This window comes from Coregonus lavaretus (genome assembly GCF_964263955.1).
Source record: "Coregonus lavaretus genome assembly, chromosome: 1".
NCBI classification, from domain to species: Eukaryota; Metazoa; Chordata; class Actinopteri; order Salmoniformes; family Salmonidae; genus Coregonus; species Coregonus lavaretus.
In genome coordinates this window covers 76,001,109-76,016,198 of record NC_139988.1, presented here as the reverse complement: position 1 = coordinate 76,016,198, position 15,090 = coordinate 76,001,109, and the positions used below count along the sequence as shown (strand labels likewise).

Sequence of the window (15,090 nt, the reverse complement as noted above, 5' to 3'; positions counted from 1 at the left end):
CCACTCACCCTTATACTGCTCCCAAATATAATGTTTTATATACATATTGGAACCATCTTACAGATTGCATTCACTCGTTTCCAAAAGTGGCACTGCATGTGTGCCATTGACTTTCTCACCATAAAACCATGACAGTGAATAATTCTAATGAATTTGGTTTAAATAAAATGTAACAAAAAACAAGCAATCCCCGTAAGTTTTTTTAAACATCGAAAAATACATCGGCAGGATATTTTTTTTTGTGAAAAATTGTATGGTTGAGAGGGATGAGGCAAAAGGAACGGCAAATAAGTCTGGCTGCACAACCGATTGGAAAACGTATCACAAATTGAGAAATCATATGACTAAACTGAATAAAAAGAAGTAGAAACCACACTATGAAACAAAGATAAATGACATAAAGAATGATAGTAAAAAGCTTATGGGGAAAAAATCAAACTCAGCTCCATCATTCATTGAATCAGATGGCTCATTCATCACAAAACCGACTGACATTGCCAACTTCTTTAATGATTTTTTCATTGGCAATATTAGCAACTTAGGCATGACATGCCAGCAACAAAGGCTGACACTACACATCCAAGTATATCTGACCAGATTATGAAAGACAAAGCATTGTAATTTTGAATTCCGTAAAGTAAGTGTGGAAGAGGTGAAAAAATTATTGTTGTCTATCAACAATGAAAAGCCACCAGTGTCTGACAACTTGAATGGAAAATTACTGAGGATAATAGCACACGATATTGCCATTTCTATTTGCCATATTTCAATTTAAGCGTACTAGAAAGTGTGTGTCCCCAGGCCTGGAGGGAAACAAAAGTCATTCCGCTACGTAAGAATAGTAAAGCCCCCTTTACTGGCTCAAATAGCCGACCAATCAGCCTGTTACCAACCCTTAGCAAACTTTTTTTATTTTTTATGTGTTTGACCAGATACAATACAATTATACAGTAAACAAATTGACAACAGACTTTCAGCACGCTTAGAGGGAAGGGCATTCAACAAACACAGCACTTACACAAATGACTGATGATTGGCTGAGACAAATTGATGATTAAAAGATTGTGGGGGCTGTTTTGTTAGACTTCAGTGTTGCTTTTGACATGATCAATCATAGTCTGCTGCTGGAAAAACGTATGTGTTATGGCTTTACACCCCCTGCTATATTGTCGATAAATAGTTACCTGTCTAACAGAACACAGAAGGTGTTCTTCAATGGAAGCTTCTCCAACATAATCCAGGTAGAATCAGGAATTATCCAGGTCAGCTGTCTAGGCCCCCTACTTTTTTCAATCTTTACTAACGACATGCCACTGGCTTTGCGTAAAGCCAGTGTGTCTCTGTATGCGGATGATTCAACACTATACACATCAGCTACTACAGCGACTGAAATGACTGCAACACTTAACAAAGAGCTGCAGCTAGTTTCAGAGTGGGTAGCAAGGAATAAGTTAGTCCTAAATATTTCTAAAACTAAAGTATTTTATTTGGGACAAATCATTCACCAAACCCTAAACCTCAACTAAATCTTGTGGTAAATAATGTGGAAATTGAGCAGATTCAGGTGACTAAACTGCTTGGAATAACCCTGGATTGTAAACTGCCATGGTCAAAACATATTGATACAACAGTAGTTTAGATGGGGAGAAGTCAGTCCGTATTAAAGCACTGCTCTACCTTCTTAACAGCACTATCAACAAGGCAGGTCCTACAGGCTCTAGTTTTGTCGCACCTGGACTACTGTTCTGTCGTGTGATCAGGTGCCACAAAAAGGGACATAGGAAAATAGCAATCGGCTCAGAACAGGGCAGCACGGCTGGCCCTTGGATGTACACAGGGAGCTAACATCAATAATATGCATGTCAATCTCTCCTGGCTCAAAGTGGAAGAGAGATTGACTTCATCACTACTTTTATGAGAGGTATTGACATGTTGAATGCACCGAGCTGTCTTTTTGAACTACTGGTGCACAGCTCGGACACCCATGCATACCCCACAAGTCATGCCACAAGAGGTCTCTTCACAGTCCCCAAGTCCAGAACAGACTATGGGAGGCGCACAGTACTACATGGAGCCATGACTACATAGAACTCTATTCCACATCAAGTAACTGATGCAAGCGGTACAATTAGATTTAAAAAACAGAAACAAATACACCTTATGGAACAGCGCGGACTGTGAAGCAACACAAACATAGGCACAGACACATGCATTCACACATACGATAACATACGCACTCTACAAACACGTACCCATGGACTTTGTATTGTAAATATGTGGTAGTGGTGGAGTAGGGGCCTGACGGCACACAGTGTGTTGTGAAATCTGTGAATTTATTGTAATGTTTTTAAAATGGCATAACTGCCTTAAATTTGCTGGACCCCAGGAAGAGTAGCTTCTGAAGCTAATGGGGATCCATAGTAAATACAAATACGAATACACACAGGTAAATTGCCGAACCTGGAGTTAGGGCTGGAAAAAGCCAGTGCGACAGTTTTTACAAGACGACATTTCAAACTAACGTGGGTTTAACACTAGTGCCACCTTAAAGCCAGACGAAAATAGAGCCCTTAGCTTCTTAACCAGCTGATCTATATGTTTTTTAAACGTCAAATCCATATCAATCCAAATGCGTAAGTATTTATATACGGGAACACATTCGATTGGAGAACTATCTAATGAGTGAACATATAGTTAATCTGAAACATTCTTACGAGAGCTTAAAATGAACATTTTGTTTAGCCCGTTTAAGCACACATTTTAAATCAGCAAGGGATTCCTGCATAGCTATAAAATCTGACTGTAGTTTTGACACAGCCAGATTAACAGTCGGGGCAAGAGCATATCATCCTCATAAACAGTAGATTAACTTTAACATTTTTAACAGATTGAACAAAGGTTTTTATATGAATAGTGAAGAGAACAGGTCCCAAAATCGACCCCAGATGTAACCCCATCAATTACGATGGCCTGAGTTCTGTTACTAAGATAATCATTAAGCCATGAACAGGCATCAGAGCTCAGGTCTTTCGAGGACAATTTATTTAATAAAATAGCATGATCAACTCAGAGTTGACAGAAGTTACCTCGCTATCTCTTCATACCTGATTCGTAGTATAGGGCTCAGGACGAAGCCCTCTCTGTTGCCGTCTCCTCTGTCCCACCACTACAGCACTGTGCTCCCAGTTCATATTTCTATGCTTCCTGTTTTTAGGATTCGTTTTTGCGTCTTTTACGTTTTGTACACCAGCTTCAAAAAGCTGAAAATTAAATATGTTTGGTTATGGAAAATTAAGTATATTTCACAGTGTTTTAGATGGTACAATGATTCTCTACACTATATTTGCTTAGCAACCAGGAAATGGCAGAGCGATTTTTGCATAGTGCATCTTTAACACTTTAAGTGAAGTACTGAATGACTCCAACTACTTAAGGACTTTGCAGACTATGATTTTAGCCATCTTATGCCACGTTTTTGCCTTCCTAGACAACATTTTCAAATAATGGAAAAATTCTTAGGTCATAAATGATCTAGGTCTGCTGATTAAGTACCACTACGTGCGGTCGTAGGCTCTGAAAAAATCTTTGTGAATAGTCAGATTAATATAATAATTCGATTTAAATGTTTAAATGCTTTTGAGTGAACGATTTACCTAATAATCTTGTTCACATGACACATCTGAAATCAGGCTACATGATGGGACTTTAATAAATGCACAAAATCACCAATTAAAATAAACATTCTATTACAGCGACCATGTTATTTTGGGGAAGCCTATTTGATTCTGAGTTCAGACATATAACTATACTGAACTTAAATATAAACGCAGCATGTAAAGTGTTGGTCCCATGTTTCGTGAGCTTAAATAAAAGATCCCAGAAGTTTTCCTTATGCACAAATTAGTTTACATCACTGTTAGTGAGCATTTCTCATTTGCCAAGGTATTCCATCCACCTGACAGGTGCGGCATATCAAGAAGCTGATTAAACAGCATGATCATTACACAGGTGCACCTTGTGCTGGGGACATTTTGTGTGACAAAATGTACAGTTTTGTCACACAACACAATGCCACAGAAGTCTCAAGTTTTGAGGCAGCGTACAATTGGCATGCTGACTGCATGAATGTCCACCAGAGCTGTTGCAAGATAATTGAATTTTTATTTCTCTACCATAAGCCGTTTTAGAGAATGTGGCAGTACGTCCAACCGGCCTCAAAACCGCAGACCATGTGTAACCACGCCAGCCCAGGACCTACACATCCGGCTTCTTCACCTGCGGGGTCGTCTGAGACCAGCCACCTGGACAGCTGATGAAATTGTGGGTTTGCACAACCAAATAATTTCTGCACAAACTGTCAGAAAGCTAATCTGCGTGCTCGTCGTCCTCACCAGGGTCTTGACCTGACTGTAGTTCGGAGTTGTAACCGACTTCAGTGGGCAAACGCTCACCTTCAATGCTACTGGCACGCTGGAGAAGTGTACTCTTCTCAGATGAATCCCTGTTTCAACTGTATGGTTTGCTGATGTCAATGTTGTGAACAGAGTGTCCCATGGTGGCGGTGGGGTTATGGTATGGGCAGGCATAAGCTACGGACAATGAACACAATTGCATTTTATCGATGGCAATTTGAATGCATAGAGATATCGTGACGACATCCTGAGGCCCATTGTCGTGCCATTCATTACCTCATGTTTCAGCATGATAACGCATGGCCCCATGTCGCAAGGATCTGTACACAATTCCTGGAAGCTGAAAATGTCCCAGTTCTTCCATGGCCTGCATACCACCCATTGAACATGTTTGCGATGCTCTGGATCGACGTTTAAGACAGCGTGTTTCAGTTACCGCCAATATCCAGCGACTTCGCAAAGCCATTGAAGAGGAGTGGGACAACATTCCACAGGCCACAATCAACAGCCTGATCAACTCTATGCGAAGGAGACGTGTCACGCTGCATGAGGCAAATGGTGGTCACACCAGATACTGACTGGTTTGCTGGTCCACGCCCCTACCTTTTTTTAAAGGTATCTGTGACCAACAGATGCATATCTGTATTCTCAGTCATGTGAAATCCATAGATTAGGGCCTAATTTATTTATTTCAATTGACTGATTTCCTTATATGAACTGTAACTCAGTAAAATCATTGAAATTGTTAAATTTTGCATTTATATTTTTGTTCTAAGAGTGCATGGCAAGGTTCAGCACTGTGGTAAAGAAATATATAACACACACACGTAGGTGAGGTGTTCATTTTGAAAACCCTGAATTAAAGTCTCGTATTTGCGTCAGATGCTCGATTACGTTCTGGGGGAGATGTGTTAGAAAATATACTCGAACGAGGATCTGCCTCTCTGCAAGTTTCGGGGAAGTCTATAGGCCAAATGTTCCCTCCCCTTCTGAAATTCCAAAGATGTGAGCACCAGCAAAATCGTGATTTGTCCAAATGATCAGTGACAAAAGATCAGCGTACCGGAACAAAATTCCTCATTAGTCGTCACATCCCACAGTTTGATGATGATACCATTTCTGTTACGTGCATCTATTCATGAGATAATCTATGCAAATGAAAATGAAAATTGCACACTTATCTCTCCTTGCTTTGAATTTATTGACAATGACAATGACTACAAGAAGCACAGCTTGCTGGGTTGTGTCAGTTTCAATGAGGTTTACACCTCAATAGTCTGTCAAAGGCTTTCATCTCACCTTTGAAAGCTTGTGGAAGTCCTTGTCAGAAAGACGCTTAAAGGGTATCCACCTCATTTGCCCCTCCCAACAACTGGAATAACCACCTTCAAACAGAGGCAGAGATTTGAAACGAAACAGCCAATAACTGCTGCTCACGTGCAGGCATTGAGCCACTTAGTTGGGTTGTGTTCTTTAAAAAGAGCCAGGTTGGGTTATTGATGGTGAGTTATTGATGCTGGGTTATTGAGATATGATCCAGCGGGTCAGATTAGAAGACTGGGGGCGTGGCTTGCAGGTAGTTATTTCTTGCCACCTGTGAGAGTAAATGTAATTCCTGTTCATCTGTTCTGTTGTGTTGTTATTGCATGTTATGATTTAACACTGATAGTTCTGAAGCTTCATCAGAATTATAGGTGTTTAAGAGTTCCTTAAATGCCTATGCAAATCCCAATGCTTGGATAGATACCACTTTATTACAATATGTAGTAAATAAGGTTAATATTAAATATAATATAATAATTAATAAATATACAATATATATATATATATATATATATATATATATATATATATATATATATATATATATATATACTTTTTTTGGAGGGTGTAGATCAATTTTAATATTGCAAATAGATTGTGGCTTATATCAATGTAATTGTCTACATAATTTCCAATCCCCCATATTTTGGGGGGGTAAATATACAGTATCAGTCAAAAGTTTGGACAAACCTACTCATTCCAGGGTTTTTCTTTATTTTTACTATTTTCTACAATGTATAATAATAGTGAAGACATCGAAACAATGAAATAACACAAATGGAATCATGTAGTAACCAAAAATGTGTTAAACAAATCAAGATATATTTTGTATTTGAGATTATTCAAAGTAGCCACCCTTTGCCTTGATGACAGCTTTGCACACTCTTGGCATTCTCTCAACCAGCTTCATGAGGTAGTCACCTGGAATGCATTTCAATTAACAGGTGTGCCTTCTTAAAAGTTAATTTGTGGAATTTCTTTCCTTCTTAATGCGTTTGAGCCAATCAGTTGTGTTGTGACAAGGTAGCGGTGGTATACAGAAGATAGCCCTATTTGGTAAAAGACCAAGTCCATATTATGGCAAGAACAGCTCAAATAAGCAAAGAGAAACGACAGTCCATCATGAAGGTCAGTCAATCCGGAAAATTTCAAGAACTTTGAAAGTTTCTTCAAGTGCAGTCGCAAAAACCATCAAGCGCTATGATCAAAATGGCTCTCATGAGGACCGCCACAGGAAAGGAAGACCAAGAGTTATCTCTGCTGCAGAGGATAAGTTAACTGCACCTCAGATTGCAGCCCAAATAAATGCTTCACAGAGTTCAAGTAACAGACATATCTCAACATCAACTGTTCAGAGGAGACTGCGTGAATCAAGACTTCATGGTCGACTTGCTGCAAAGAAACCACTACTAAAGGACACCAATAATAAGAAGAGACTTTCTTGGGCCAAAAAACACAAGAAATTAACATTAGACCGGTGGAAATCTGTCCTTTGGTCCAATGAGTCCAAATTTGAAATTTTTGGTTCTAACCGCCGTGTGTTTGTGAAACACAGAGTAGGTAAACGGATGATCTCCGCATGTGTGGTTCCCACCGTGAAGCATGGAGGAGGAGGTGTGATGGTGTGGAGGTGATTTGCTGGTGACACTGTCAGTGATTTATTTAGAGTTCAAGGCACACTTAACCAGCATGGCTACCACAGCATTCTGCAGCGATACGCCATCCCATCTGGTTTGTGATTAGTGGGATTATCATTTGTTTTTCAACAGGTCAATGACCCAAAACACACCTCCAGGCTGTGTAAGGGCTATTTGACCAAGAAGGAGAATGATGGAGTGCTGCATCAGATGACCTGTTCTCAACAATCACCCGACCTCAACCCAATTGAGATGGTTTGTGATGAGTTGGACCACAGAGTTAAGGAAAAGCAGCCAACAAGTGCTCAGCATATGTGGGAACTCCTTCAAGACTGTTGGAAAAGCATTCCCCATGAAGCTGGTTGAGAGAATTCCAAGAGTGTGCAAAGCTGTCATCAAGGCAAAGGGTGGCTACTTTGAAGAATCTAAAATCTAAAATATATTGTGATTTGTTTAATACTTTTTTGGTTACGACATGATTCCAAGTGTGTTATTTCATAGTGTTGATGCCTTCACTATTATTATACAATGTAAAAAATAGTAAAACAAAGAAAAACCCTTGAATGAGTAGGTGTGTCCAAACTTTGGACTGGTACTGTATAGATATATATATATATATATATATATATATATATATATATTTTTTTTTTTTTTGCTTTTGACATATTCTAATGTAAAACTGAATTTGTAGCACACAAACTTAACATGATGAACAAGAAATAAATTTACTCTCACGGGTGGCCAAAATGAACTATCTGAAAATAATCTAAGGATTACATTCAAAAAGACCCAGCTGCTAGGTTAACCCATCATGAAAGTGGAAAAAAAACAACTGATGGTTATATTTACCCTTGTTTGGGTAATCCCAACAACCCAACATGTTGGGTTATTCACACAACTCAACTGGCTAGGTCAAACTAACCCAGCGTGTGTTCTGTCCAATATTTATCCAGCGCAGGGTTACCAAATAACCCAAATTGGCTTGTTATTAACCCAGCATTTTTTAGAGTTTGGGGTTCTGTCATAACAACCGAATTATGTAAAATGTAAAACAATTTCCAGCAATGCTAACACAGTCAATTAGCTTACTCTAGAACAGACCTGGGCAAAGGTTGGCCCGGGGCCGCGACCTGATTCAGTACGGCCCGCGGAATCATGCTCAGATCACATAAAGAATTTGCGATAGTAAAGTTTTGAAAAATGTATTTGTTATTCAAATTAAAAGCCCTTTGTGTAATGATTTAACTCCCACCGCTTGTGGGACATTTATTTTTAAGGCACGTATAAATAACAACTGCACAAGGACAGACAGTGACTGACAGGCTGACACACACGTCACAGTTACAAATAGTAGCTAGCTAGAAATTTGCTCAAAAATTAGTTTTTCAAAGATTTCAAAGAAAAGGAAAGTAGACAATGAATGTAGGGTGTTCCAGCAAGAGTGGACATCGAAATATTGATTTATTGAGGTATCAGGGAAAGCTGTGTGCTTAGTGTGCAAAGAGAGCATCGCTGTCTTGAAAGACTACAACTTGTCCCGACACTTCCAGACTAAGCATGCAGGGAAATATAGGAATACTTATTCTGAGCAGAGGGCAAGTGCATCGAAAGAGTTGCTTTCTCAGTTGCAAAAGCAGCAAGGACTTTTCACAAAACTGCATTCAGCAAACGACGGAATTGCGAGAGCTATCTATGTACTGTCCCACAAAATGCTAAACATAGCAAGCCATTGGCTAAGTGCGAATTCATTAAAGAATGTTTAATTGACTCTGCAGCAATACTTTCCCCCGACAAAAAAGAGCTGTTTGAAAATGTTTCCCTGTCAAGACGAACAGTGACTTGGCGTGTTAAGGACATCGCAGAGAATATGGAACAACAATTGAAAGACAATATGATGTACGTCATTGTCCGTCATAAATTCAGCTCATTTAAATAATTTCTGATGAGTTGCGTAGATTAAAAGACAGAAAATGTGTGTGTTTTTTGTCAAACAATCATCTCCATTGTTATTACGGCAATAGATGATTGCCATTGAAAAAGCATTTGTTCCATCCAGAATTTTCGTACACAAAATCTCAATGTAGCCATACCCTTAGTTCAGGCTGTCATGGCAGCCACAAGCTGTTGTATTTTTCAGGAGTGTACACTGAACCTATGTTACTTGTATGTTGTCTTGGAGGTGTGGATGGAGACTACTTCAGATTGCTGTTACCAGGCACCTACACTGTGACAGCATCCACATCAGGATACCTCCCCTCTACCAGCACGGTAACAGTGGGACCTGCTGAGGCTATACAGGTGAGACTGTGTGTGAGAGGAGAATGAGAGTTTATTAGAATGTTAGGCATGATCTCAGTCTTAAAACAATTTTTGTTTAAAGAGTTTCTCCAGTACGTGTGTATACTTTTTAGCCAGCAGTTCTGAAAGTAGAACTCACGAGCCAAAAATGGTCCCCGTAAATTGCGTACTACGTCACATATATGCAGATATGTGCAACACTTCATCGCTCTCTCTCACTCTGCTGTGTGGGCATCTTGCTAGCTGTCACTCAAATGACGGGAGGCTGAAGCTCATTGGCTTGTACTTGAATTGCTAAGGGGCTGGCCCATGTGGAGGAAAATGTAGGGAAAATGGCGATGCACAGCTTCCAAAAAAAAGGGATTTTTTGGCTAATTTAGGTAAAACAGTAATTCTGCTAATAGATTATGCATGTATGAACTACTCATTGACACATCCAGACCAAAGCGGGAGGTTTAAAAAATACTTACTATTTCTGGAGCATGTCTTTAATTTCATTCAGTTATGCAATTCTGTCCCTCAAACTCAATGTTCTATTTTCTTACCCATTACAGTTGCACTTTTACCTGAAAGTGGCACCAAAAGACACAAATCTGACACAGACCCACCACAACAAGAAAAACCTCTCCTCAGCTAAGGTCCCCCTAAACCTGGGCCCAAGATGAGACATGGGCAGGAGATAAACAACGAACACACCCACACGCCCACCCAGAGGGAACAATTGACAATTAGTGTAATAAATGTCACTTAAAGATACATCTATTTTGTAAGCCTGATATATTTATGCATTAGTCCTGATTTGTACTGTATGAGCTCTATAATTTTGTGATTTTTAAGGACAGTTTTCGTGTTCACATTTTGAGTTAAAAAAATACATTGATTTACAGTACTTTCATGAAATCAATCAACAATAAAAGGTGGTGAATGCTTTACTTTATGTATTAGTCACTGAAGTTGTATACATTTTAGAGGCAGTAATATGATCTGCAAATATGATATCTTTATAGTATTGAAATGATGTGCTAAACAATTATTTAAAGATTAAAAAAAAGATAAATGTTGAAACAATTGGTTTTATGAAATATGGTATGTTATAATGCTGACGTTGATTAAAGGAATACTACACTCAAATCGGCTAATTCCTATGAATTTAAAATGTTAAAAATAACAATATTTTTTGTGAATAAATGTTTCATTTCATTGTTGTAATAAGTTTGGAAGCAACATGTGAAAATCACTGTGGAAATTAGTGAAGAGAAGTTCGGCTCTTTATACTGACTTTTGAAAGCTTCAATATGTAACTGTTTGGGCGAACCAACCAAATTCACATAGAAATGTGTGTTATAGATCTGTCATTCTCATTCAAAGCAAGTCTAAGAAGCGGTAGATCTGCGCTATTTCTTTGCTTCCTGTTCTTAAATTTAGTTTTTGCCTCTTTTATTTTCGTTTTTGTACACCAGCTTACACCACCAATATTTTTGGTGTGGAAAATATATTTCACAGCGGTTTAGATGGTACAATGATTATCTACACTATACTTGCTTGTTTTATCACATAAACTGAAATTAGGAGAACTATTAGAATTTTAGCAAATGGCATAGCGATTTCTGCATAGCGCATCTTTAACTCGTTCAGTCAAAATAACAAATATTTTGACAAATGTCTTTCATTTGATTCAGTAATACCGAGAGTACGCAGGACCCCCTACCGGTGAATGATGAACTAAAAACTAGAAAGAATCATGATTCTTCAAGCCTCTTTTTCACCAAAGGGGGCTTATTGGAGCTGTTTCATTGTGACTCAGACTTATACAAGTGTGCTTCACAAATATTATTATTTCTTGACACCTTTAAAGAAGGATTAGTTGTGGCCGCAACTGGACTAGATTGTGAACGACTCTTGGCCGAATGCAAATGCGTGACTGCAGCGATAGCACAGATACACTACATGACCAAAAGTATGTGAACATCTCATTCCAAAATCATGGGTATTAATATGGAGTTGGTCCCCCCTTTGCTGCTATAACAGCCTCCACTCTTCTGGGAAGGCTTTCCACAAGATGTTGGAACATTGCTGAGGGGACTTGCTTCCGTTCAGCCACAAGAGCATTAGTGAGGTCGGGTACTGATGTTGGGCGATTAGGCCTGGCTTACAGTTCCAATTCATCCCAAAGGTGTTCGATGGGGTTGAGGACAGTGCTCTGTCCAGGCCAGTTAAGTTCTTCCACACCGATCTCGACAAACCATTTCTGTATGGACCTCGCTTTGTGCACGGGGGCATTGTCATGCTGAAACCAGAAAGGGCCTTCCCCAAACTGTTGCCACAAAGTTGGAAGCACAGAATAATCTAGAATGTAATTGAATGCTGTAGCGTTAAGATTTCTCTTAACTGGAACTAAGGGGCCTAGCCCGAACCACCAAAAACAACCCCAGACCATTATTCCTCCACCAAACTTTACAGTTGGTACTATGCATTCGGGAAGGTAGCGTTCTCCTGGCATCCGCCAAACCCAGATTCTCAACCTCCAGACTTTAACCCCATTGAAAACCTGTGGTTTGAATTGAAGAGGGCAGTCCATAAGCGCAGACAAAGGATATTAAGGATCTGTAAAGATTTTGTGTGGAGGAATGGTCTAAGATCCCTCCCAATGCGTTCTCCAAACAACTTAGTTTCGTTATCTTCGCAAGGTGAGGGTGCTTGGAGTATTGAAATCAGGGGTGCCAATAATATATTTATCTGAGCAATTGTATTAGTATAAAATAATATAATGTTCTTTTTTTTGTTGCAAACAATGTAGCTCAGTATTTCTGTTATTTATTTGACAGTCTTTTTTGCTCATCTTTATGAAGGGTGCTAATTATTTGGATCTGACTGTACTTGCTCGCATCCTATGCTGAAAACACTCTCTGGGAAACAGTGCAGTTTTAGAACCTCACGAGGTACCATGATCTTTGCTGTGAGACAAGAACAGGCAGCCTAACGCTTAAGAGCTGAATGGTTGCTGGTTCAAATCCCTGAGCCGACTAGGTGAAAAATCTGCCAATGAGCCCTTGAGCCAGGCACTTAGCCCAAATTGCTCCTGTAAGTCAATCTGGATAAAAGCGTCTGTTAATTGAAAAAAACATCAGTAACTGTACATGGCATTGATCGACCTGACCAAAGCCTTCGATTCAATCAGTTGAGACATGCTCTGAGAAATCCTTGGGTGCCCTGACAAGCTCAAAACAATCATCAAAGAGTCTGGGACTCAACCTGAACATACAGAAAAAAAGGTGCTCCACCACCCTGCCCCAGGACAACCATCAAATCTGACAGTAACTGACTGGAGGTGAACCACTTGACAACGTGGAACACTTTGCTTACCTCAGCAGCCACCTCTCACCATTGAGGAAGAAATACAGCACAGTTGATTCAAATAGTCTGGGTAGCCATTTGATTAGATGTTCAGGAGTCTTATGGCTTGGGGTTAGAAGCTGTTTAGAAGCCTCTTGGACCTAAACTTGGCACTACGGTAGCGCTTGCCATGCGATAGCAGAGAGAACAGTCTATGACTAGGGTAGCTGGAGTCTTTGACAATTTTTAGGGCCTTCCTCTGACACCGCCTGGTATAGAGGTCCTGGATGGCAGGAAGCTTGTTCCCAGTGATGTACTGGGTCGTACGCACTACCCTCTGTAGTGCCTTGCGGTCGGAGGCCGAGCAGTTGCCATACCAGGCAGTGATGCAACTAGTCAGGATGCTTTTGATGGTGCAGCTGTATAACCTTTTGAGGATCTGAGGACCCATGCCAAATATTTTCAGTCTCCTTAGGTTTAGTCGTGCATGACTGTCTTGGTGTGGTTGGACCATGTTGGTGATGTGGACACCAAGGAACTTGAAGCTCTCAACCTGCTCCACTACAGCCCTGTCGATGAGAATGGGTTTGTGCTCGGTCCTTTTCTTTATCCTGTAGTCCACAATCATCTAGTGTACAAGGCTGTCATAATACAAACTATCTCTATGGCTGTCAGATAGTCAAAAACCGGAGCGTCAGCAGCAAAAGATCTTGCTGAACATCAGGTTGGAGGATCGGCAGACCATCCTCAGCGTCCTGACCCAGGCCAACATCCCCAGCATAGAAACCCAAATCATCTGACACCAACTCCAATGGACAGAACACTGTGTCTGCATGCCCGGCTCAAGCCTGCAAAAAACAACTGGCAGAGGGGAAAATAACACAAGGGGGACAAAAGAAAGGGTACAAAGATAACATTAAAAACAACCTCAAGTAATGCTACAATGAGGGGAAAAAGTATTTGATCCCCTGCTGATTTTGTACGTTTGCCCACTGCCAAAGAAATTATCAGTCTATAATTTTAATGGTAGGTTTATTTGAAAAGTGAGAGACAGAATAACAACAAAAAAATCCAGAAAAACGCATGTCAAAAATGTTATAAATTGATTTGCATTTTAATGAGGGAAATAAGTATTTGACCCCCTCTCAATCAGAAAGATTTCTGGCTCCCAGGTGTATTTTATACAGGTAACGAGCTGAGATTAGGAGCACACTCTTAAAGGGAGTGCTCCTAATCTCAGCTTGTTACCTGTATAAAAGACACCTGTCCACAGAAGCAATCAATCAGATTCCAAACTCTCCACCATGGCCAAGACCAAAGAGCTCTCCAAGGATGTCAGGGACAAGATTGTAGACCTACACAAGGCTTGAATGGGCTACAAGATCATCGCCAAGCTTGGTGAGAAGGTGACAACAGTTGGTGTGATTATTCGCAAATGGAAGAAACACAAAAGAACTGTCAATTTCCCTCGGCCTGGGGCTCCATGCAAGATCTCACCTCGTGGAGTTGCAATGATCATAAGAACGGTGAGGAATCAGCCCAGAACTACACGGGAGGATCTTGTCAATGATCTCAAGGCAGCTGGGACCATAGTCACCAAGAAAACAATTGGTAACACACTACGCCGTGAAGGACTGAAATCCTGCAGCAAGGTCCCCCTGCTCAAGAAAGCACATATACAGGCCCGTCTGAAGTTTGCCAACGAACATCTGAATGATTCAGAGGAGAACTGGGTGAAAGTGTTGTGGTCAGATGAGACCAAAATCGAGCTCTTTGGCATCAACTCAACTTGCCGTGTTTGGAGGAGGAGGAATGCTGCCTATGACCCCAAGAACACCATCCCCACCGTCAAACATGGAGGTGGAAACATTATGCTTTGGGGTTGTTTTTCTGCTAAGGGGACAGGACAACTTCACCGCATCAAAGGGACGATGGACGGGGCTATGTACCGTCAAATCTTGGGTGAGAACCTCCTTCCCTCAGCCAGGGCATTGAAAATGGGTCGTGGATGGGTATTCCAGCATGACAATGACCCAAAACACACGGCCAAGGCAACAAAGGAGCGGCTCAGGAAGAAGCACATTAAG

The 15,090-nt window shown here is 40.4% G+C and overlaps 1 protein-coding gene across 2 annotated transcripts in view; it reads left to right on the top strand.

Annotated features, from left to right (window-relative positions):
- The window catches only part of cpn1 (carboxypeptidase N, polypeptide 1), a 191,489-nt gene extending 180,688 nt beyond the window's left edge, over positions 1-10,801 (top strand). For both annotated transcript variants that reach the window (XM_084163457.1, XM_084163456.1), the window contains 2 exons: positions 9,552-9,670; positions 10,225-10,801. In XM_084163457.1, coding sequence (XP_084019583.1) covers positions 9,552-9,670; positions 10,225-10,335 — 230 coding nt within the window. In that variant the 3' untranslated portion in view covers positions 10,336-10,801. The remainder of the gene's footprint in view (positions 1-9,551; positions 9,671-10,224) is intronic.
- The last annotated feature ends 4,289 nt before the right edge of the window (positions 10,802-15,090 follow it).